Source organism: Haliaeetus albicilla, chromosome 9, assembly GCF_947461875.1.
Source record: "Haliaeetus albicilla chromosome 9, bHalAlb1.1, whole genome shotgun sequence".
NCBI classification, from domain to species: Eukaryota; Metazoa; Chordata; class Aves; order Accipitriformes; family Accipitridae; genus Haliaeetus; species Haliaeetus albicilla.
Window position 1 is genome coordinate 34,140,132 of NC_091491.1, and position 24,055 is coordinate 34,164,186.

The window sequence follows — 24,055 nt, forward strand, 5'->3', positions numbered from 1 at the left end:
TGCCTCTTGCTTTACAAAGCATCTGCTTTTGCTCAGAAATGGTAAGGGTGAGATTCAGACAGCACACGTCACTGAAGTGCAGATCTACATCTGTAGATGTACAGCCAGCCAGTAGGCAGATGGACATGAATGAAACTGGGCAATCTGACCGTGTCCTACAGCGTGTGCTGTGCAGGATATGCCTACTGCAGCGTGCCATGTATGGAGAAGATAACTCAGACAGTCTAATCAAACTGGCTCAGGCTGAGGCACCAGGTAGCCTGGCCATGTTAGCCAAGAGCTCTGGGTAGGGTAACTTACCTTAAATTTGGCAATTCAGACATACCCATGGAAACATACCGGAAATCAAGACAGAAGAGCATATTGTAGCTCCCACTAAAATCAGTAACATTAGACTTACAATTTAAATGGCAGTAGGAAGCCACTCCTATTTTTTTCCTCAAGTACAGTTTCACCTTATAACTGAACTTAAACTGGGAAAAAAACCCCCAAAAAACCAACCACAAAACAGTAGCATGTACACTGGGAATAGCATTAGTCTGCATTTCACTTTTTTTTTTTTGGTATTTCACTTGCATTTCATTAAATCATCCATTTTTATCTGCCCCACTAAGAGGACCCTGCAAAGTAGTTAAGCATGATTTTCCATACCTTATACAATGGGAGTTCATAATGTAGAGGAATTTAGTAAGTCAGAGCGCTCAATTTACAAGTCAGTCAAAGTTGGAAGCAGAATCCAAATGTCCTGACTCCCAGAAAAAAAAAGACGGTACAGCAGGAACAATTTCTGAACATTAAAGTACCAAGAACAACTTTTACCAGACCTGAAGCTAATTCAAAAATCGCTAATTTATAACCCAGGCAGAACATGAAAATAATGGATTGAACTAAAAGTTGTAGCAATGGTGAATTTTTCAAGGAATGTTTCAAAAGTAAACATAATTTGAATGCATAAAATCAGGTCTAGATAATACCTGTGAGTCTACTGATGTAAGTAGCACCTTATTAAAGCTTATGAACACTCCTGGATGTGAAGTTCCTTGTGCTCTTAAATATTTGTAACATCAGGCCTTAATTTATTATGTTTAATTGAAAACTCATTTGAAAACAAAGTGAAGGACCATGCTGATTTCAGTACCTTTTTAATTAGGACCTAAACAAGAAAAAGTTAAAACTAATTTATGTTTAGTACTTTATTCAGTGAACAAAAGCAGCAAAATGAAAAAGAGAAATATTTTTTCAATGTTCAAGTTAAAAGAATCTTACATACAACTTGTAAAAGAATAAGTAAAACTAAAGACAAACACAGTATGCCCCCAAACACACACTCAAAAAACCCCCTAACAGACCCTGCACTACAGAAAACCACAAAGATCCACAGACATTAGGGAAAAACAAGCCACTTAAAAATCCTGTCTCTGTCTTGAGGAATCCACTGCGATTACAGTTCATCTCAGATTATTGTTACACATTGCAATAATTTTCAAGAAGGTCTAAATTTTGTCTTCAGATTGCAGGAGGGCTGTCACAGCACATTATAGTGATGGCAGTTAGCTAACTTGATGAAACAGATTTTCAGGTTTGGCTTTGACTCCATGCTGTCGTTCACATGGACTGGGCTGGTGTGCAATGTTCACAGTTGTTTACACTGGCCACTTTGCAGCCATCCTCAATTTCAAAACCATGCTTTTCAGCAGGATTCAAGGTATCCAGGCAACTAGTGTCTCTCAGGATAGCTGAATTCACACGTATTTCCATACACTTAATATCAAGACAACTCTTAATTTTGCTGTTTCAGAACAGCAGCACAATTGGACGCTTCACAGGACAGGCCTGATTCTCTTCTCTAAATACATAACTCCTCACACTCCATCTAAGCTTAGCTCTGATTTTCAGCAAAATAAGTGAGAAGCGATTCAGACCCTCTTCTATAAAAAACATATATATAAACCCCAGACATCCATCATGAAGAATGGCTTTCTGAAGTTTTCTTTGTGGTGCGTGCAATCATACCAGTCATGTAATATAAATACAGAAGCTGACTTTAATAGCTCCCAGCTCAGCAGGTGATGAGAGAACAAGAATCAGATCTCGAAACCTTTGTCCTTCAGAACTAGCAGTTTGCCACCACTGTGCCTTTCATCAGCAAATATTCTGCTTCCCCAAACTTCCTCAGCTGCCAGAAGTCTGCAGCAGGTAGCATAAGCATTCCTAGGAAGAAACAACTGTCGGGGATACTGGTACAAACTGTGATTTAACCCTTACAGCCTCTTTTGCTAGTACATCTATGCTACTGCAGAAGAGGCTACATCTGTCCACAGCCACATGGAAGCAACAGTTCCCCGAGGGGGGTCACAGCCTCTAGCAGGAAAATCTTACAAGTGTGGAGGCGGTCCCGTAAGAAAATGCCTGTAAAGCTGCTGCCCTGGGTCTTCACCTTCCCCAGGTCTCGGTGGCTGCTCAGCACGTGTCTTCTGCCTCCTTTGTGGATCCATCCTGAAAAGCCCACGGGATTTTTTCCGTCTCACCTCTTTTGAGTTCATGCGTTGGGGCTGTGCGCCCGCCTGCCCTCGACAAGGGCCGCGAAACCCCTCTGCGAGCACGGCGTGCCAGGAACAGGCGGTTACAGCACCCGCGTTCGCACCGAGCCCTCGCGAAATGTTTAAATTTTTGGTACTTCAGAAAGAAGAACCCAGGTTTTCCCGACAGAAAAGTGGACGCGGGGTGACCGGGGTAAGGAGACGGGGGTGTGTGTGTGTGAAGGAGCCGGGCGGGACGCCGGGCGGCCCCTCAGAGGGCGGCGGGACCCCACCGCGCCTGGCTGCCACCACAGCGGTCCCCCCCCGCCCCGCCACCGCTCCTCGCCACAACCCCGCCGCGGTGCCGGGCGCCCACCCCCGCTCCCGACCCCGCAGTAACACCGAGGAGAGCGGGGGGGGGGGCCTTTCCCTCCCTTCCCTTCCTCGGCCGAGGCGCCCCCCACCTCAGCTGCCTGCGACGACCAACCGCCATTCGCGCCGCAGACCCCAACCGCCGCGCTGCGGGCACCGGCCGCTCCCAGAGAAAACCGGGCCGGGGCCGCCCCCCCCTGCCGCGGGGAAGGGAGGCTGCGCTCCCTCCCCTCCCCCGGTGAAGGCTCCCGCCCGTTGCGCCGCGGCCGCGCCGCTCCGGTTGCCGGCGCGGGCGATGCGCCGCACTGCGCATGAGCGGGAGGCGGCGGAAGGGCCCGTGAGGAGCCGGGAGCTGCCGCCGCCGGAGGAAGCCGTTGCCGCCGCCGCCCTCAGTCTCCGCCTGAGCCGGGAGGGAAGAGGCCTGCACAGCCCTCAACATGGTGAGCGTTCTCCCGGGTCGCCTCTCGGCCCGGCCCGGCGCCTGCGGGGCCGGCCCGCCGCGGCGGCGCCGGCTGGGGCCTAGTCGTGGCGGGCTGGGGTGTCCGGGAGCGGCGAAAGGGCCGGTCCCGGGGGCCCCGCAGCCGGGGCGTGATGTCCTGGGGCTGCGGGCGACTCGGTCCTCCTACCGACCGGGGCGGGGAGGGCGTGTGGGGCCCGGGAAGGGCGGTGCGGCGTGGCCGGGGCCGCTGGCCGCGGGGCGGGCGGGCAGGAGGCTGCTCCTGGGCAGGGGCGAGCGCCGGGGCCTAGGTGGGGGGCGCCGGGATCCCGCGGAGGCCTTCGGCCCGCGGGGCTCTGTCAGGCCTCCTCACGGCGAGGAGGTGCTCGCTCGCAGTTTGGATGAGGGTTCAGGCGCCTCTGAGCGGGACAGGGGCAACAGGGGTGTTTTGCGGGCAGCTTGGTCCGTGCTCTGCGTGGGGTGGTAAGCAGCAGCGGCTGGAGAGAGTGCAGGGGGCTGCCAGAAACCAGGGGCTACTTGGAGTTTTTCGCAGGATTTCGGGCGGCTCAGCGCCCATTAAGCGCTGTCAGTTCACTGGGAAACTTGGATGTGTTGATCCTTCTTGAACTGGGATTACGTTGGAGAATTTCTGGATAATTGTTTTGCGGTTTTGGTAAGGCTCCTATTCATATAATTGTCGTAAAGCAGGACCTGTCTATCTTGCGTTTTCTCCACAATATCTCTTTCTTTATAGCTGAGGATTTGCTGTGGACTCTCAAATCAGCTGACTTTCTCCCTTCCCTCTTCTAGAGGGAAACCGCAGTGGTTGAACAAAATTTGCTATTTTTCTTCACCTAAACAAAAGAAAAAGACATTCTGTAGCTTTAAATAAGGGGGGGTCTTTATTGGTCTCTTGCACAGTCTCTTATTCACCCGAGGGAATGCGTTTCTAGTCATACTTCTAGGCCTTCTCTGTATACAAAACTTGTACAGCTTTACCTACATCTGTGCAGTTTAAAGTAGTACTTTTCTATAGCATCTGTATTTCTTAGGAAGGGTATAGGAGTGAGTCTAAGATGTACTGGTGCATGCTTACTGGTATAAAGATATCTTATACCTGCAATTAATATTATTCTGGCAGGCAGTGTTAAAAGCATATTGAAAACCTAAAAATGTTACCTTTAACTGATGGAGTTATGTTGGCATAAAAATGTAGTTAGCCAGGATTTAAATTAGTGGTGCAGTATGTAGACTTCTAATAAACTTTTCACTATGTTACTAATATAAGTTTTAATTGAATAGTTTGATGTAGATCTTCACTTGAGTTTTTTATGGGAGCTTAAAACTAAAGTTTGGGTAAAGTTCAGACTGTAGAGGTGTCGTCTTATAATTCTGCAGTTCTGGGACTGTCTCAGATGGTACTTATGCAGTAATGTTACACGACTTTTTATGAAGACTTTTTTCCTTAAAAATTACTTAGGGCTGTCTCGCAGTATATCTCCAGTGTAGGTATGCAGAATAAATACACAGTTGATGTCTTGTATGTACATATACTGTTGGCTGGCTACGTGGTTAGAAATTTAAATTGAACAATGCTGTAGTAAGTAGCAATATAACAGAAATAGTGAGGCATGTTATTCTGAGAATAGCTTTTTGTGAGAAACAGCAGAATCCTAGCTGCTTATGTTTCTTGGAAATACTTAACTGAAGAACTGGCAGATATATTCTGTGGAACAATACTATACCGATAGATTGGTATTTATCAGATTGGAGGGAGTATCTGAATACTCTAGTCATGGCCCCGAGCATAGTTGTTAGGCCCTATGCAAACAACTATTTTCCAGGTTGTGCTTGTTGGCTCCAACACCCAGGTGAAAGGATGGCATACACGCTGAAGTGGGACTAAATGACAGGCTGCAGCTTTTATAAGTAGTAAATACAGGTATGAATTGTTTCTAGTGTCCAAGTATAGGATTCTGTACCTACACTTGTGGTATATCAAAATCCTCTATTTAGTTAGGGGAAAGAGTAGGGAGACTTCTTCACAGAGATTTGAAGATGTCCATCCAGGAACATGAGATTCAGTGTCCCATTTTTCTGCTCGTATGCACTGCTGCTCTGGCTAGTTCTTCCAGTGGCTATGGCAGGTTCCTGGGGCTGGGTTGCTTGTCCAGCACAGCAAATGCTACAGTAGAAGCTCCTGCAGCTGGGGCCTGGCTCCTACTTGCCCATGCAGCACTGCCAGTTAGAGCACTTATGGCTCTGACTTAGTCTCACCAGCGTTTGTATGGCCAGTGCTTTCAGGACAAAGGTTTCCTGGCTTCGAATTGTCTTTGTCCAATATCTGGAAGGGACACCATTACAGCAGCCTGTTAGGCTCACTCTGGCCCTTTAGGTAACTTGAAAAATGTTTTCTGTCCAGTGCTCAGGTACACCACCCTGGCAATGTTCCTTGGATTGCTGTTGGCAATCTGCCTCTTACCCACATTTTCATTTGAGCTGAGCAGCATCTGTGCCAGCCACCAGAAGTGGTCTCCTTCACCTTAACTGTTAGTATGTTATTGCCTCATCTCATCGTGAGGACAAGTAATGTGCCTGCGAATTGAGACGGAGCAGCAAGCTGGTCCATTATACTCTAAGCCATCTTCTCTGAGAACAGCTACTACCTGTACTACTCTGAATGATTTAATGAATTTAGGACTATGTGTGATAATCAAGGCAAGTGTGTGAGTATCTATATCTTTATCCAGAGCCGAATGCTAACCTTATCTCTATTTACATTTTCTGTTATATTGTCCAGTTTGTGTTCTCTGAAGAATATTTCTGTGCTGATAAATACATAATTTCTTACTGCAAACCTCAGGTGACAGGAAGTTGTAAAAATTTAGTATTACAAGAATTTCATGTCTGACACTGTCGTCTGTAATGTTATTGTACTTCATGACATTGTTATGTAGTGTTTAACTCAACAAGCTACTCTGCAAGGCTATTTTGTATGGTGCGTAGTCATGTCTGTAGCAGTTTGTTGATATTAAATGTTTTTGGTTTTCATTCTCCCATAGTAAAACTTGTAGATCCTTGGCATTAGGCTTAGGATGGAGTAGCCAGAGTGCTAGACAAGATGGTGCATGATCTTGTTTCCTCTCCCAGGTTACCAAAGAACTCTTTGAACTCGCACTGTAAAATCACTTTCAACTAGAGCCATGAAAAAATTATTCAGAAATTTGAACTACTCTGTGAACAAGGTGTGAAATTTATTATGTAGCGCTTGATATTTTACTCATGTTTTATGGTGCCAATGCAAATACAAGGTATGAATGCAGCTTCTGCCCTGGACCAAAGTTAAGAATGCTAAACAACTGAGAGCTTTATTTTGTCCATTTTTAATTGAAAAAGCCCCGATTTTTGGTGTTTCCTTCACTTCTCAGGTTAACACGAATTACCTTTAAACACTAGTACAACTACTGCATTTTTTTGGGTCGCTATATATTGATCTTTTATGAGAGACTTTCTCCACATATGCAAGTACTGAAACGATTTTATCCACTAAAAGAACATTAGAGGGTGTAAAAAGCAACTTTGATTTTATGTTGCTTGTGATTTTTTTCCTTGGACTTTATATGTTAATGGACCTTGTAAATTTTTAAGTTTTGTTTTGTTCCACTGCAGACAAGTAGATTTCACATCAGTTTGAAAGAGAAGCTTAAAAATGTCCTGGCGATCTTACTTTGTGCGCCCCCTTTTTGAGAAACTTAGTTGGAGGGCATGTTTGTTTACATTATACGGAAACGATGGCTATGTACTTTAATTGTTTCTGTCTTTAACTTGGATTTTATGGTTTTTTTGGTAATATACATGTATGCCGTCACAGTTGATGGATTAAAATGTAATTCGGTGTATTCATAGACTTTTGTTGTGATTATCTTTTGTTTTCTTATCAAACAAAGAAAAATACTCATGATTTTGCCTTTTAAGCTTTAGCCATGTATTTTGCAGGTGTCTTGTATGTTCCTTTAATGGATATGGCCCAATGTGGAGTGATGCAGATGCTGTAAGGGAGCAATATTCGCTTGACCATTAGTGTCGCATAAAGATGTGACAAAACTGGCAGTCATGATCTGTAAGGTTATTACGTGCACAAGCCCCTTCTTCTGTGTGCGGGCTGAAGTTATTCTGTGTTTGAACTGTTGTCACTGGGGTGCTTTGAAAATGCAAGGATGCTTCCAGCAGCCGGATCTCTTGCTAGAGTTTAAATGCAGTTAGTATAAAAGCCTAGACTTTGTGGACATTGATACTGTTTTAGAAAAGGCTTTTACCTGTCACATGCATGAGAACTTAACAGGCTTTTCTTTGAGTCCTGACTGAAACAAAAACACAGATGTCACATCATTCAAATTCCTTTCGTTAGCAGTGAAACTAGCAGGAATCAGATCATATGTAAGCAGTGGCTGGGAAGGGAAAGGTGAAAAGCAGTTACTCATTAAGGAGTAACTGTGTGAATGCCTTCTTTGGGGGCCATAAGGAATTTTGGGCAGTGATACTTCAAACTGATCGTGCATTGCTTGTCACGCTGGCAGCCGCATATAACCTTTGAGCAAAGTCCAAGAACAGGGTTTTGGTAGGAACCCTCAGCTATCCAGTCCAGGCAGTGTGGGACGAAGGTTGTTACTGTTTCCCAGGGACTTTATCCAGGAGAGTGGAGCCCTCATACGGCCGTTAGCTATCCGGAAAGTGTTGATGACCAGTGTGCAGAGCTGATCTTTGAATCTGAGGTGACTAAAATTTGAGTGTAGAATATAAGGAAAAACAACCATGTAGTCAGAGTTGGCAGCTCAGTTCGAGCATTATTATTATTCCCGCCCCGGGCTGGGAAAGCTTACTCCCCTAGATGGGGGAAGTTTCAGTGTGAGGCCAGAAGAAAAAATACTTGGGGGGGAAAAAAAGCCCAAGTATTTTTTTTTATTTTAATCTTTCACTGAAGTATCTGGTCAAGGATGGGTTATTGAATTAGAATTATCAAATTTAGTACTTCATGGGGAGAGGCAAATTTTCATTTTAAAATCAATGTTATAGCATCAGACATTCATTAGAATGATGTAATTATTGTAGTTTTATGAATCTACATAATGTAGCTTTTCATTTGGAGAAATTGTTTTGTGTTTTAAAAGTAAGTTCACCTTCTGTCTCTTATGATATCCTTATTATGAAAAGTAGCTTGGATACCACACAAACTTGATAAAAGGCTTGCAGATCTGAATTTTTCCTTTTCCCCTTATCCTAAGGGGTAAGACTTACTAGAAAAATTGTTGCATTTGTTTTCCAGTGGTTTTCACTTGTGTATTTTAGCAAGACAGAAATCTGTAATTCTGTCTTCATTTTTAACTAGTATTAAAGTTGAGATATTTTAAATGGATTGCATTGCATTACAGTACATACACTTGCAGTGTAAGGTATTTGTTGCCTGATGACTACAGGATTAAAGGTTATAGGGTGCTCTGGCTTCTGTATTGCACACTTAAAACAATAATAGACTAGGTTAGAGCTCAGCTTCTAGAAATAGCCCTCAAAAGTGCAGAAGGCTTGGAACCTGTTCCTGCTTGAAGTGTGGTTTTTTTAATGTGATGAAAGAAGAGCTATAATAGGATAATAAAAACTCAGCAGTAATTTCATCTCTTGCTGCCCTGTACTAGGCCTTCAAAGAGTTGTCCAGTCACTAAGGATGTGGAGTGTCTCGTCCGTGTTGGCAAGCTTCTGAGGAAACATTCATCAAATATAAAGAAAGGGCTTTGGCACTTCTTCACTAAAAATAATCTTGTATTTGACCAGTAAAAATACAGTTATTCCAGAAAAAGATTATGGCTGAGCAGTGTGATTTATTGCATCTTAATATATTACTGAATGCTATACTGATAAGTATCATTAGCTGCTTGACTCTTGGCAAATTCAATGTTCTTTTTAAAAAGGTTTTATATTGTCACTATGACTGAAGGAGCCCTAAGCACAGAAGATCTCATGTGCATATATAGGATTTAAATTTTATCATAAAAGTGATTTACTCTGCAATTTTTGTATCTAATAAATTGCATTCTCCTTTTGTATGACAACACACAAAACACACTACTTTTTGTGGTCTTGGGCATCCACGGTGAAGCCTTTTTAAACCTCTTCCTTGACTTTTTGTTGTATGTCATTGCTTTTAGAGTTTACCCTTGCAGGAGTAGGGCAGAACAAAGCCTCTTGGGGTTTTACAGAATACTCACTATTAAAAGGGCTATGCATGCTTATATGTACATGTTTAAAAAACAAACAAACAAAAACCTAATGATTAAAGGCATCAGCTTTGTCAAAAAAAAATAAAATAGTGCTAAGGTCATAAGTGTGACTCTGCCCTATAGTGCAGCTGAGTGTGGTTGGTGATGCAGCAGTCTCTGGCTGTGTGGAAATGATTTGAGGAGGCTGGTAACTGATACAGAAAATTAGCCTTGGGATTGTTTTGTCTTTGTCATTTGGGATTTCATTCAATAGTTTGTTTTAATATATCTGTTTACAATATATTTTTTAAACCTGCCCTGCAACTAAAAATCAGTTAGTCATTTCTGGAATCATTCCACATGGCTTTGTCAGCATAAGTGATTTTTGTGGAAGTTTGAGCTCAATATTGTAAGGTGCTGAATGTCTGCTGTGAAACTTGAAGTGTGCACAAATTGTCAGCAGTGGGTCTTTGCAGGACCTGCTCTGAAGGCTTGACCTTAACCTGGAACACTTCTGGAAATCTGACTTTTCAGAAACATGCTTGTAGCAAAAAGTCCAATGGGAGAAACTTATTGGAGAGACTGAGACGGAAATAAAGCAGCAACACATTGTAACTTTAAAAGTAGTATAGTCTAACTAGTATCACTGTGTTTAAGTCTGCAGTGTGTAATAAAATTTTGGCTTCAGCTAAGTGTTGTAGATATAGGATTGTTTTGGTTGTTTGGGTTTTTTTTGTTGTTTTTTTTTTTTAAGGGATCTTAAATTAAAGGGTATTGGTCTGTTTATTATGTGGGTATCAGTTTAAGCCAAATGTGATGGTCTTGTATTTTTTGTAAAGGCATAACTCTGAAGCTGGTAACTTAACTACTGTTAGGAATAATAGTGTTCACATTCACTGTCATCAAGCAGCAGAAAACTGATTTTGACTTTTAGGGCAGATGAATTTGTGTTCTGAAGCTTTAGTTGTTTTTTCTAATGATAATGTGATTGGACACTAATTATCCTTTGGAATGAAGAGCTTGAGCTCATACTGCTCCTAAACTATCCTCAGCCAAAGAACAAACGGTTTATCTCATCTAGAGATTTTTTTGGCCTTTTTTCTCCATACTCCCTGAGAAGGAGCCATGCAGTTGGAAATTACAATAATGAACAGAATATACAGGTTTTGGTTAGAATGCAAAGGTAAACTACAAATGAAATATTTGTGCCATGTAAGAAATCCAATCCTGACTTAAAAGTCAGAGCTTTTATCTACCAAGTTGTAATGTTAGGAGTCTTTTTGTTTTGAATATATTGAGTGAACTTTAGAACTGAATTTGGATTTAGTGCAAGAGCTGTATGATTCCTTTCTCCTGATCAGCAGTTAGTTTTGTGTAACTAATACCCTTGAAATACTGAGTGTGCTGCTTCTCATAAAAAATATCCTTGGGAATCCCTCTAGCATAGAATTGTAGAATGGTTTGGGTTGGAAAGATCATCTAGTTCCAACCCCCCTGCCATGGGCAGGGACGTCTTCCATTAGACCAGGTTGCTCAAAGCCCCATCCAACCTGGCCTTGCTGATAAATTACTGGCAGTAAGTTCTCCATTCAGTTTTGTGCTAGAGCAGAGAGGGATGTCTCTTGGTCTGGGCAGGAGGCCTGAAATTCCAGAGCTCTCACCTTGGCTACTCACTCTGCCGGCTGCCTCCGGCAAAATTACTTACCCTTTTTGGTTTTTTTTTTTTTTAGCTTCAGTTGCTGCACCTGTGAAACGGAGACAATGCTGCCTCACAGGAATGTTTTGCAAATTATGTAGGTGGAGTTGAGCACCTTCAAAGTGAAAAATCTCAAAAAAAAAAAAAAAAGATCTTTGAAGGTATTTCAGTGTGTAGTGCTCTGAAATGGATGACTCAGCCTAGTGCCTTGCTGCCATCAAGAGGCACATCAAGAGATCCTTATCTGGCAACATGGTCTTGCCCCTTGTCCAGCACTAACTAGCACCAACTGGTGTTTCTGTTAGTCTGGTCGGCTGGCACTAAATGAATGCCAGCCTCTCGTTCAGTGATGGTAAGCTATCAAATGGCCTGTTCTGCTGCATCTGTAGAGGCAGTTAATCTATCAAATATTTTCATAGCGATGGGCTTTATTTAGGCAGCTCAAGTGCCCTTTTTTGGTAGGTGTAGCATTCTTCTATTAAGAGGAGAATGTTTTTTTTATTTTCAAACAAATGAAAATTGGTTTACATAGAAGGATGTCCCAGCTTACAGCTGTATGTGAATTTGCTATGCCCTTCAGCTCTCTCTCCAAGTAAGCAATAAGATTACCCATTTTTTATGTCTGTTGATTGCTTTGCCAGCATGATTTTTGTGATGATTTAACTCAGTTTTGTTACAATGTAAAGTACCTAGAATGAAGGTAAGTTTAAATTAAAAAAAAAAAGATAAGTGTTGGTTTGAGTGTCTAACTGCCCCATCACTTAAAGGAAGTCTAATTGCTTTGAAAAATTATGAAAGGTACTGATTTAAAAAAAAAAAAATTAACAGTACTGGTTTTAGGGGTTTTTTTGTCCACTAAAGTATTTCTAGTTACAGTATTGTCTGTTTTTACTAGAACAAGTTGAAATCATCACAGAAGGATAAAGTGCGTCAGTTTATGGTCTTCACACAATCTAGTGAAAAGACAGCAGTGAGTTGTCTGTCTCAAAATGACTGGAAGTTAGATGTTGCAACAGACAACTTTTTCCAAAATCCTGAACTTTATATACGAGAGAGTGTTAAAGGATCGTTGGACAGAAAGAAGTTAGAACAGCTATATAACAGATACAAAGGTGAGTACCCTGGATTTAAGGTTTGTTTCTTAGTTGTATTTATGTATTCTTAATTACAATGTATCATTGCAGCTGTGCTCTTGTGCTTGGAAATATTAACTGACTCTTTCAGCTTTGTTTTTCTATTACTAATAATACAAGTTAGAAGGAGAATATATGTAGGCTTGTGCTTCACAAGGATTACATGCGGTTGCTTCAAGTGCTCTAAATATATGTGCATTTATACAAATTAGTGTCTGGAACTGGAATTGTGTGTACAGTAAGTAACTGTAATGGTTAACGTGGATTTTACGTGATTCTTCTGGGGAAAGCACATCACTCAGGACTCACTCCTGACAAAGTAAAGGTTGGTTGCATACCAAGGATGGGTTCTACCTTTATTTTTGTTCACCTTGTGCTTATTGTCAGATAGTTACAGAGCAGAAAAGAAAAATAAATCTCTTTTAGCTGTTTTATAGCCAGTGTTCAACTGATGATATCCTACCACAAATAATAAAGTGGATTCAGTACAGTAGAACAAATTCTATGTTTTAGCACTACAACAAAATCCAAGTGCTACATATCCTGTCAGTTTTCATACATGTGCATAATCCAAATACCATTTTCCTGAAGTCTTTGTTGGCTTACGTTAGTAGATCTTTTGTTAGTGCACTTGAAATGTGAGCATCTCACTTCCAGACCAGATGTTGATTCCTTCGTGGAAAGAGGAGTGTGCCTGGCTGACTTGGAATCGGTAATGGGGCAACGTAACTTTCTTCTTGGAGGTTACAATGTCCAATCTCATGCATGCTGGTGATGCCAGAAAATGCATAAAACTAATGTTGACTTAGTAGTTTATGGGCAGATTTGATCGTTGTATTGGTACAGCTTGCAAATGGACACTGCATAATTGTTTGTAATGGTACACAGATCGGCAGTCTTACCAAAGGTGCCAATAATTAAGTGTGCTGGTGGGAAAGGACCACTGTTCTCTGTATGGAATGAGTCAGAATATCATGCATATTATTAGGCAGAAAACAAATGTTTGTGGTGCTTTTGTGTCTCAATGAAAATAACATAAGCTTCATTGTATGGGAGGCTTTATTGTAGTAACTGCCTCAATTGTTAAAGCTTAACCATTGAAAATAGTAATGTAACTTTGTTTTTAAAATATTCACTTATATAAGCCTTATAAGGGCAGATCCCCAAAATGGCTTCTTGAAAATGTTTGCTTATCTTAAATACACTTGTGGAATAAATCAGTTTTTTCAAAAATCTATTTTTCTTGATACTTACTTTTATATCCCAAAGATCCTCAAGATGAAAATAAAATTGGTATAGATGGTATACAGCAGTTTTGTGATGATCTAGCTCTTGACCCAGCCAGCATTACTGTACTCATCATTGCATGGAAATTCCGAGCTGCAACGCAGTGTGAATTTTCAAAGCTGGAATTCATGGATGGAATGACTGAGCTAGGGTAAGTGTGCAGTAAGTATTAGATACTGACAGTGTAATCCAGTGTCAGAAACTGGAATGTAAGGTGAAACAGCCCTATTTTGGGGAATTCACAATCACAATGTCCTTTCAGGCTTCAGAGACTTTTCAGAGTCTAGCATCAGTTGTCTGCCTCTGTAAAAATACATCTGCTGTCTGTGCTAGATGATTAGTGACCAAAAAAAGGGAGGCAATTTTGAGTGCTACTTGCCTTGGTTGTGTGAGTATTTCAGTTAGTTGCCATAGAGTTACTCAAGTAGGTAAAGCAAGGGTGTCGGTCTGCAATCTAGTATACTTGGGTTTTCTCTGCCTTACGAGAATGTAGGAGTCTTTACCACTTTTTTCTAAATATCTTTTGGATTATAGAATCTGATGTTATCAGCTAGTATGTGCAAATGGCAATGTGAAGAAATAACAACAAAGAAATGAAATTGTTGTATAGGTGCAGACTAATTAAAGGCTTCCTGAACTTTGTTTTGATAATTGTATTGTATTCCACAAAAAATTTATAAATTTTTATTCAATTTATAACTCGTATTTTATGGCAAAATGAATAATACACAAATAAACATACTTTTTAAAATGCAGATGTGACAGCATAGAAAAACTGAAGGCCCAGATTCCTAAAATGGAACAAGAATTAAAAGAGCCAGGAAGATTTAAGGATTTTTATCAATTTACTTTCAACTTTGCAAAGAACCCAGGACAGAAGGGTTTAGGTATGTATTCTTAATCATAAACATTTGTTCGTAATTATGGGAAATGACTGATTAAAGCAGTAAGTGAAAGTATTACTGTGATCCAATGAGTCTGAAAGATAACAACCTCTGGGATAAAATACATCTCTCTATTGTGAAAGGTAGATGCCAATTTAAGGTGTTCAAACTGATAGAAATATCTGCATCATTAATGTAGACTACAAAATTTTATGAGAAGGTTTATTCTTTCACTAAGAGTGTGTGCAGTTCTCAGTAAGCACAATGGATTATGGTCTTATGTTAAAGGCATAATTATACCACTTAGAATTTACAGCATTGAACAGGTTAATTGCATTTTCACTTTTAGTATAAATTTAAGCTGTAAAACTGATTTCCATATAAGTACACTTGTACAGTCTCTTGTAACACAAAAAATGCTTGCAAATGTCTTGGCAAAATAGAATTGGAATAGTACAAATAGATCTCTATATCCAGGGCTCCCATGCCTGTTGTTGTTGTGCCCTTGGTAATAGGTGCTTATCTACAGCCTTTCCTGCCCCCCCTGAATGTTGGGGGTTTTTTTCATTATTTCACAGCTCTTCTGCTGATTGTGCTTTTGATTAGTGTAACAGGTGAAGTGGAAGAATCACTTATTAAAAATAATAGCACACCACCACAGTCCTGTTGGAACTAAATGAACAAACTGTAGATTTGTCTAGTCAAAATGGCAAAAATGAGGAACAAAGATTTCTTTCAAGCAGTAATGTTAACCAACCAGAATGCATATTCATTTATATACAGTGTAGTTGAGATATGACACCTAACTAGTATTTCATGACTCTGTTAACTTCTTAAGTTAACTGTTCTACTTTTAAGAAGAAATAAAATACTGAAAGGCGAGTAGGTTCTTCCTTGGCAGCTTGTGAATTTATTTTTCTCAGTAATGAAAATGCCTTAAACTGACTGCCACTGACCAGCTTTGCATTCACACGCTGTGAAAAGATGAGGATTCTGTTTTGGTTTTATTGTCTTGTATATGTGGACTAACTTTTGGCTTAAATTGAATATTGGAAAATAACTAACTAAGCAAAAGTTCCATGTCTTAGTTTTGACTCTGTGTCATTCTTTAACATCTTTCTGTATGCTGTTTTTTGTTTCAAATTGGATTGTGAGTTTCGTTGTCTTTGAAGAAGCTAAAAGAGCGCTGCTGAACTGTTTGAAAATACTTATGCGTGCATATAGTCAGATCTGAATCCTGCAAATAAATGAATGGACTGATTCTTATTTCTTGTAGAAATAAGCTCTAACAGTGACAAAGACAAGTATAGTTTTCTCAGATCCATATAGCATATACATAGTATAAGGGGGGGGGGGTGTTTGTTTTTTTTTTTTTTAAGTCTGGGTCTGGAAATGATGTAAGAACTGAGCTTAAAATCTGGATGCTTACCAGCCTTTTTCATGCCAATAAATACACAGTTCTAGGCATGAATTTACTATAGGGCAGAATAATTCTAGAAACCCTGAAGCAAAAGAATATTGGGAGAAGTACAGTGCTGAAAAGCAAATGCTCTAGTTATGCAATTAATTTTGGAGTGTCTAAATAACTGCTTGTAGGAACTTACAGATTGGTTTTAATGTATATTGGTCTCTAATCTTCCAAACGTTGTGCAGTAGTTGAGGCACAGTTCTGGAAATGTATTTCCTTTGCATAATTCCTTACTACTGTGTAAGGACTGTGGATGTCTTTTCTTGTGATATTTGCATACCATTTGAGAATACCTTGTAGCTGGTGTTTGTCTCAAACATTGTTTGCTTCTCTTGCATCCCTCTGGATAAAACTCAAAATGGAGCATATATGTTGAGACTTTCGTATTTGATCCACGAGGACTTCCTGAACATTCTTTTACTTTCTCATTAAAACCTGAAATTATTCTTTACTTTCCAATTTTGTGATTTCATAAAATTTCTTTTAAAGCATGTAGTTTGTCCTAGGGCATTATGTCTTCGTGCTTTACATATTTGGACTCACATAGTGAGTTTGAGGTTGCAGCATCCTGAGATTTGTTTTTTTAAAGGCCTTTGCTTACCCGCAAGAATAATCTCAAAATTGTATAAGCCTGTCGAAATGCACAGTTTGTTTACAGTGTTTGGTTATAAACCACTGTAAATATGCAGTGATTTCATGACATTGCTTTTTTTTTTTGTATGCGTGCTATTAATTCATCACAAGTAAATAAAACTTAAGTTTTCTAATTTGTTTCCTTGAGGAACTATCAGCTTAATCTAAAGTTTGTATCTATTAATTTTTAGAAAGACAGTAGTTGTAGTTGAAAGCTGAAGTGCCTGTTTTTCTATTTGAATCTTCTGTTAGAGATACGTAGCCTTTATACTCATTTTAATAAGTTGTCATTTTCACATATAGCTTATTTACTGAGGAGTAGTGACTTCTGTTTAATTTGTCTCTGCTTCTCGAAACTCAAACTTACACTTTTGTCTGAAATCACAGCCCTTTGCAGCTGCTGGAAAATTCTCCGCATATTTTGTTCTTTACTTTGGTCAGGAAGCATTATAGTGTGCATATGCTTTTCGAGAAGAACTTTTAATATCAAAGATACTAAGCAACTCAGAAATTTACTGACCCTCCCCCACCCCTCATCACCATCTATTTTCCCTCCAGCAATGCAGAGTTCATGCTTTCTTTTGTTTGATATTGATGTCACCTCCAAGATCCACCTCCCTGTTTTTTTAAGTAGTTTGGGCATCTGGGTGAAGAGAGTGGTTTTCTTGGGTTGCCAGGTTTTGTTGGGTTTTTTGTTTGTTTTTTTTGTTTGTTTGTTTGTTTTGGTTTTTTTCCCTGAGGTGCCACTGATCATGTGCCTCTTCTCTCTGCTCTCACAAAAGGATTGTTTATGGAAGAAGTTTGCTAGGCTGCAAAATATATAAGAGCTTTTGTTAAAACAGAGGTCACTTAACTAGGTAGCCTTTTGGGGTTACTGTATATACCTGGTGATGGATACTGAATTCAGTAAGATCACAATTAGTAGCATTTTGTTATACAGTACAGAGGTCCTTGTTAATTCCTGGTAATGGAGACTATGCTAGGTAGAGACTTAGAACTCAGATACATAACTTTCTTTTATCAGCTAACACGTTACTGTATGCCACTAATAAACAGTAAATGCATGTCAGTTTAGCCTTTGGCAAATACCAGGGAGGAGAGTTGGGGTTTTTTGATTGGTGATTTTGGTTTTTGGGTTTTTTTTGTTTTTTTTTTTTTTTCTCCTTACATGCTAGACTAACCAGTCTCTTTCTAACAGCTACACTGTAATAGCACCCACTGCTGACAGCAGCACACAGTTGCCTGACAGGCAGTAGGTTGTTCTTGTTCCTGAACTGTGTCAGTTCAGGTTTCTCAGTTGTCCTGAGACACAGATTCAAAACAAGCAAGAACTTAACAGGAGTCTTTGAAAAAAAAAAAAAACAAAAAAACAACAGCAACCCCCACCCCCATCCTAAACCAACCAAAAAAACCCCCAAAATCCCAACCCAACCAAAAAAAGACCAACAACTAACAAACAACTCTCAACCGTCTGCTTGTACTGTACTGAAAGACTTTTTTCAAAAGGAAACCCGATTGCAGAAATGAACACTTGACAAAAGCCATGTTACAAAGCCAGCACCTCTAACAAGGTTGCTCTAAAAATGAAATAATAAAAAGCTTGTTTTATGTAAATTTTATTTTATATATGAAAAAAAATTACAGCTCATCCTACAAAATGCTACAGATTTTCTTTTCAAGTCAATAGCATTTCTAAGAAAAATATTTCACTGAATTTTAACTAAAGTATTGTTAGTTAGCAAAAGACATATGAAACATCCTTGTGCGTTTTGGATATTTTAGCTATTAATATGGGCAATTTTCAGTTCTTCTGTAGTCAAGTGATAGTATCAAAATCTGTAAAATAATTGTGTAACATTTTATTTATGGTTGCCTTTTTGTAAAGGATCCACAAGTATATTTGCATTAGATTAATCTTTTCACCTTTATGAATATATGGTTCATCTTAGTGTTAGATACCTGTGGAGATTATATATTTGAAATGCATATCTCTAAAAGTAATATATTTTAATATTACAGATTTAGAAATGGCCATTGCCTACTGGAATTTAGTACTTAATGGAAGATTTAAATTTCTAGACTTGTGGAACAAATTTTTGTTGGTAAGTTTAAATCTTTACATAAACTAGACTGCAGTATTTTCAAAACTTGGAAGATAAATATGTTTAAATTAATGAGTAGATGAAATAGACTATTTTCACCCAGATCCCAGATACTGCACTTCATAATGTGTGTAAGAGAAGTATGTTTTGGGGATATGGATGTGTCTAAGACAGTAAAAATGAATGTGTATAAGGGTTTTTTTTAATTTACTTTTTTTTAAACATAAGTTTTCCACCCCTCCAAACAGGAACATCATAAAAGATCAATTCCTAAGGATACCTGGAACCTTCTTCTAGACTTTAGTACAATGATAGCAGATGATATGTCTAACTATGATGAGGAAGGTAAACAATTCCATTTCCTTTCATTAACTTCTAACTGTGATGCTACATTTATTACTGTGTATCTGCTTTGGCACAGCTGTCTAATAACAGCATAATTAAAATATCACTGGTGGTCTAAAGTTCAGTTAGAGCTACTTTAATGCATGTTGTTATCATCTGTTACTGCAGGCTTAAAAAAGAAATGCTCTAACTTTCTTAACTCCGTTTTCTTTTTTTCTTCCCTCTGAGCTCAAATACTAATTCTCTCTTATTGAGACAAACCCTGATATTTGTCCATTTAAAACCCACAGATTCTCCGTCAGCGCAGTTCTTGGCATCTTCAACTAAGTAACTGATTCATGGCCTGTGCATTTCTTCATAGGGTCCTCTGGTTATTGCATTTCTTAGCTGAGAATATTTTTTAAGTTTGGTTGCTTCAGTTTATGTGAAGATTGGACGTGTAGTAATATGAAAGTGAAGCCGGCAGCATACAGGGATTGCTAAACATAAGTTATATCCTACCAAATGTGTTTCTTGTAAGCTTTTGTATTGATCTTTCCTCTTCCAGTCCATCTGTAGCCAAGAACAGCTAATTACCTTCAGTCATTGGTGGCAGATCAGTTCAGTGAGTGGAGGAAACTGTAAACTTCTGATACTTCCAGAGCAGAGGGGAGCAAACTTCTACACCTTTATTTAATAGTTATGGACAGTTCTCATTCTCTTATCATTGAGCAAATGGGCTGCTGCCCACAATAAACCAATGTAGTTTAGAGAGATTAAAGGCAGAAAACATGTTTTAATGATTTTGAATAAAAATATTTTAATGGGGGGGGGAACCAGCCCACAATTATTTTTAACCTTCACATGATCATTATGCACATGACTGGGGACCTCTTTGGATATGGGTGCCCATAATATATAAAATATTGATATGCATATTAATTACCTCTTGATAAGGACTATGGAAGAGTATAGTATAATACCAGCCTCCTAGGGTGTTACACTATATTGCTGGCTATCGGAGTGCATTTTGCTGTTTTCAGGTGTGGCTAAGTATGCTGATTCTAACAGATGAGCATTGCATTCATGCAAAATCAAATTGTGAGCAGTAAATGCTGTAGTATGTTAAGATATGCTGCTGCTTAACAGTATAGACTGCTTCATCCAACGTTCAACGTTTTTAAGCAGCTGTTGCCATCCTCGAGATCAAGTTCTGGCACCAAAACCAGGACAGTTTTAAGCTAGAATTTTTGTCAGCTTTTTTTTCTTTCTTCTTTTTTTGATCAGGAAGATGAAGTCAGTATGACCCTTGAAAGGGATGTGTATTAACTGGGTTTAAAGGAAGTAGAAATCTTTAACCAGCTCTTAGATTTCGAGCAAGAAAATAAAACCACCATTTTTTGCTTGAAACTATGCCTAGTTAAGACTGGAAAGTAAACAACTTGTTTAGATCTGAAGCTTTTAAAAGAATGCCTTGTTGAACTGAGTTCTTATGTTCTGGTCTTTTTTTTCTTTTAGGAGCATGGCCAGTTCTTATTGATGACTTTGTGGAATTTGCACGCCCTCAAATTGCTGGGACAAAAAGTACGACAGTGTAGCACTAAAGGACCCTTCTAGAGTGTACATAGTCTGTACAAATACCTGAAATGGAAAATTGCACAGTCAATTTCTGCTGGCTGGACTGAACTGAAGATCAATCCTCACAATATGGTTGAGGGTTGAGACAAACCTTTAAGGATACATCTTGGACCATATCATATTTCATTCTTCTACTGGTGGTTTGGGCTTTTCTTCTAGTCTGGACCACTCCTGCCCGTTAAAATTCCAACATTGTGGATTTCATCATGGATTTTTTTTTTCTTTTTTTTTTTGGTGGACCACCCTAGTTTCATCTCCCATAAGTCCTAGAAGCTTTATAATTATTTTGAGGTTTCAGGTTTCACATAAAGCACAATGCTGGTCATCATCAGACAACTGTTGTATGGCATCTGAATTATACAGCTCAACATCAAAACAATTTTTAAAAGAATCCTTAAATATACACTTGGGGCTAGTTGCAAAGACTGTATTGATAGCACTTCCTGTAAGAGTGATATATTTAAGTGTACTGGGTCCGATTTTTTTTTTTTTCCTTTTCTTTTTTGGAAAAGTACAGGTATCGTCTAAGTGAGTTTGAGTATATGGTAAAAACAATTGCAGAAATAACCAAGAAAACCCAAGGTTGTTGATGCTGGGGTATCTAGGTGCCTATCTGAATGGTTTGATTGTACATCAACTGACTGAGAACAGTTGAAGTACGACACAACTACTGTGCACTTACAGCACCCGTCTTTAATGTTATAGTCAGCCTTCAGTGAGCGTCATTGAGATAAGCTGTGTGCGTCATGATAGAATCTAATATTCTCTAGGTTATTATCGAAGAAATCAGATTTCATTACAGTTTTGAAATGCTTATCTGTCTGTCAAAGAAAGGTTTTTCATTTCTGTGGAAATCTAAAACTTGAATATACTGAATTTGTGTCTTAAATGTTTGCTACACAATGCAGTATTTTAAATCAAGACATGTAATTTTTATGGTTGAGGTATGATGAAACAAATGGCCCTGTTGTACAAGAAGCTGGTGAGTTTGATGTGAATCTAGGTTTTGAAACCATTATCCTGAGAAGTTAAATCTTTGTAACATAGAGGTACTGCCATTATGGATGACACCCATTTTTTAATTATTTTGTTGAGTTTTCCTTAAATTGACATATCACTGTGGTTGCCAAATACAGAAATTAAGAGTAAAGCTTTCCCAAACAAGCACAGATCAGATGATGGAAAATACTACACTGGCTTTGTTTGCTTAAATTATTTTGTTGCTTATCACTACTTCTTACTGTGTTACTGCATTTAACTACATCAAGTTCATTTTGTCCAAAACAGGTTTTATCAGATGCAATTCTTCCTTATTTTTAATATTACAAAAGCTCTTGAGGTGCTTTTGTGCTAAACATGGTCTTTTACTCCTCACTTGGTTACTTGTGAAGACATTTGATAACTACTACTCTGTAAAATAAGCTGGAAAATACCAAGCTCCAGGAGAACAGAAAGGCTATAGTTAGAAGTAAGGATAGAGGTTTAAGTCCATGCTCTAAGTAGTCCCATGATAAGGCCAGAATTATTTTTGAAATGAGTAATTGGTACTTGCACTAAACAGCAGAACACTTTTATGCAGGTGCTAAAAGTATTTTAGGAAAAAAATTGACTATTAAACTGCTAAAAATTTTTTATTTATACTCTTTGAAGTTGACCATAAGGCTAGCTCCCCTCATAGCAGTGCCCTTTTAAGAAAATCCAGTTGTGCGTTTACTTCAAGAATACAGTTCCAGAAAAACATTGCAAACTTTTTCCAGCTACTGGAATTGGCTATGCCAAAAAACGCGTGTTTTGCTGCTTTCAGTATTTCCTTTCTCAATTTTGTGTAAATATAAATGGGGACTTGAAATTACGGGGGTGGGGGGTGGAAAAAAGCTCTACAAGGTATCTATGCGTGCTGTTTTCTGTCTTGAGGGTTTTGGTACAGTTTCAGATTGATTAGTTCAAGTATGCTGTGTTTGGAGAGGAGAACTGACTTGCTTTTTATCCCAATACAGACTTGTCCCTCAAAAAAGTCTTGAGATTGGGTAGTGGCGTAATGCCGTGGTGTTTTAAAGAATATTCCTTTTGAATGCAAGATCTTTTCAACAAAATAGTGTTGTCATCAGTTTGGTACTACACACTTATAATTACTGTGTAATTATAAAGAAATGCATAAAACTTTGACTAATTATGTTGCAGAAAAGGGTTATTTGTGCTATGATGGCATCTTAAAAGTTTTTCAAAGTGAGTGACTGAAGTTGAAAGAAACATTGATTTAACAGGGTGTTGTTCTAAGGACAAAATGCCTGATTACAGGGAATATTTTGTATTGAAACGTGCTCAGATGTGGCCATGTGTTTTTTCCTTTATATATTTGTGTGGTTTTTCTTTTTTTTAAGAATGCAGACAGTGGATTGCTTTAATTCGTAAGTGCTTATGTCTTCAATTTGATGATCTCCCCTTAAATGGATCAATTTAATTTTGCCAAATGTCAAGAAAAAAAAAGGCAAACATCAAGTTTGTAACCTGTTTTTATACATTAAATATGTACAAAATTAGAAGTGCCCTGATATAAAACACTTAATCTCGAGATTATATTTAGTAAAAAACCATCATTTACATATCTCTGTAAGTTCAAATGTAACTTCTTACAATCCCTCTCATTACCAACAGAGGCAATAAAGCTCCAGTGAAATTGCCATGACTAAGTCTTCTCATGCATTGTTTCAGTGTATTATTTGCAAGACTTACTTATTTCTAGAATGTGCTTTTAAGCAGGGGGAAAAAAGATGTATGGAATACTTGTCTTCTGCATAAAATACACTTAAAAGTGGTAAGTCTTTTTGGGGGTGTGGGGGGAATTTAAGAACTGCTGCAACACCTTGCCTACTGCTTGTTCTAAATGTTTACAAGTACAAAATGGAGCTGATCTTTTCCAGCTATGCTGCATTGACATTACTTAGCATGTGAAGGAAGACACCACACACAGTGCATTTGTTTAAATATGGCTGAAGACTACAGTACCTAAGTGACTTTTTTTATTGATCAGTCTGTTAATAAAAGTAACTTATGACTTGCTTCAAAACTGTTTTACAATGAAATCCATACTGAGAAATCCTTATTTAAGAAAGATATAATTTTTTAAGAATGCATTTAATAAACTTTTGTCATTCATGCTTTATTTAAGTAATGTTGCCAGAAGTCTCTGTAGATTTTATTTGAGTATGGTACACTGATGATGTTTGGTTTTTAAACCTATGGTGCCATTCAATCCTCTGAACTCTCAAAGAGTAGACCACACCATTAAACATGTGATGAAATTATAATCTT

General features: G+C 38.8%; 1 protein-coding gene across 5 annotated transcripts; it reads left to right on the forward strand.

Annotated features, from left to right (window-relative positions):
- Nucleotides 1–2,077: 2,077 nt before the first annotated feature.
- DCUN1D1 (defective in cullin neddylation 1 domain containing 1) lies at nucleotides 2,078–23,429 on the forward strand. 5 transcript variants are annotated; one of them, XM_069792633.1, is made up of 8 exons: nucleotides 2,085–2,196; nucleotides 2,281–2,733; nucleotides 12,170–12,386; nucleotides 13,677–13,845; nucleotides 14,451–14,581; nucleotides 18,699–18,781; nucleotides 19,030–19,126; nucleotides 20,624–23,429. In XM_069792633.1, exons 2-8 carry the CDS (start codon nucleotides 2,542–2,544, stop codon nucleotides 20,701–20,703), a joined length of 969 nt encoding a protein of 322 aa, XP_069648734.1. In that variant the 5' UTR covers nucleotides 2,085–2,196; nucleotides 2,281–2,541; the 3' UTR covers nucleotides 20,704–23,429. The 5 variants fall into 5 exon arrangements, with proteins under 5 accessions (XP_069648736.1, XP_069648734.1, XP_069648737.1 ...); XM_069792636.1 differs by lacking the exons at nucleotides 2,085–2,196; nucleotides 2,281–2,733 and adding an exon at nucleotides 3,139–3,331; XM_069792637.1 differs by lacking the exons at nucleotides 2,085–2,196; nucleotides 2,281–2,733 and adding an exon at nucleotides 3,881–4,000.
- Nucleotides 23,430–24,055: the final 626 nt, after the last annotated feature.

Coding starts and splice junctions, on each gene's coding strand:
- DCUN1D1 (XM_069792633.1), top strand. CDS start 2,542: ATGCGTTGGGGCTGTGCGCCCGCCTGCCCTCGACAAGGGCCGCGAAAC. Junction 13,846..14,450: donor GATGGAATGACTGAGCTAGG/GTAAGTGTGCAG, acceptor TTTAAAATGCAG/ATGTGACAGCATAGAAAAAC. Junction 14,582..18,698: donor CCCAGGACAGAAGGGTTTAG/GTATGTATTCTT, acceptor TTAATATTACAG/ATTTAGAAATGGCCATTGCC.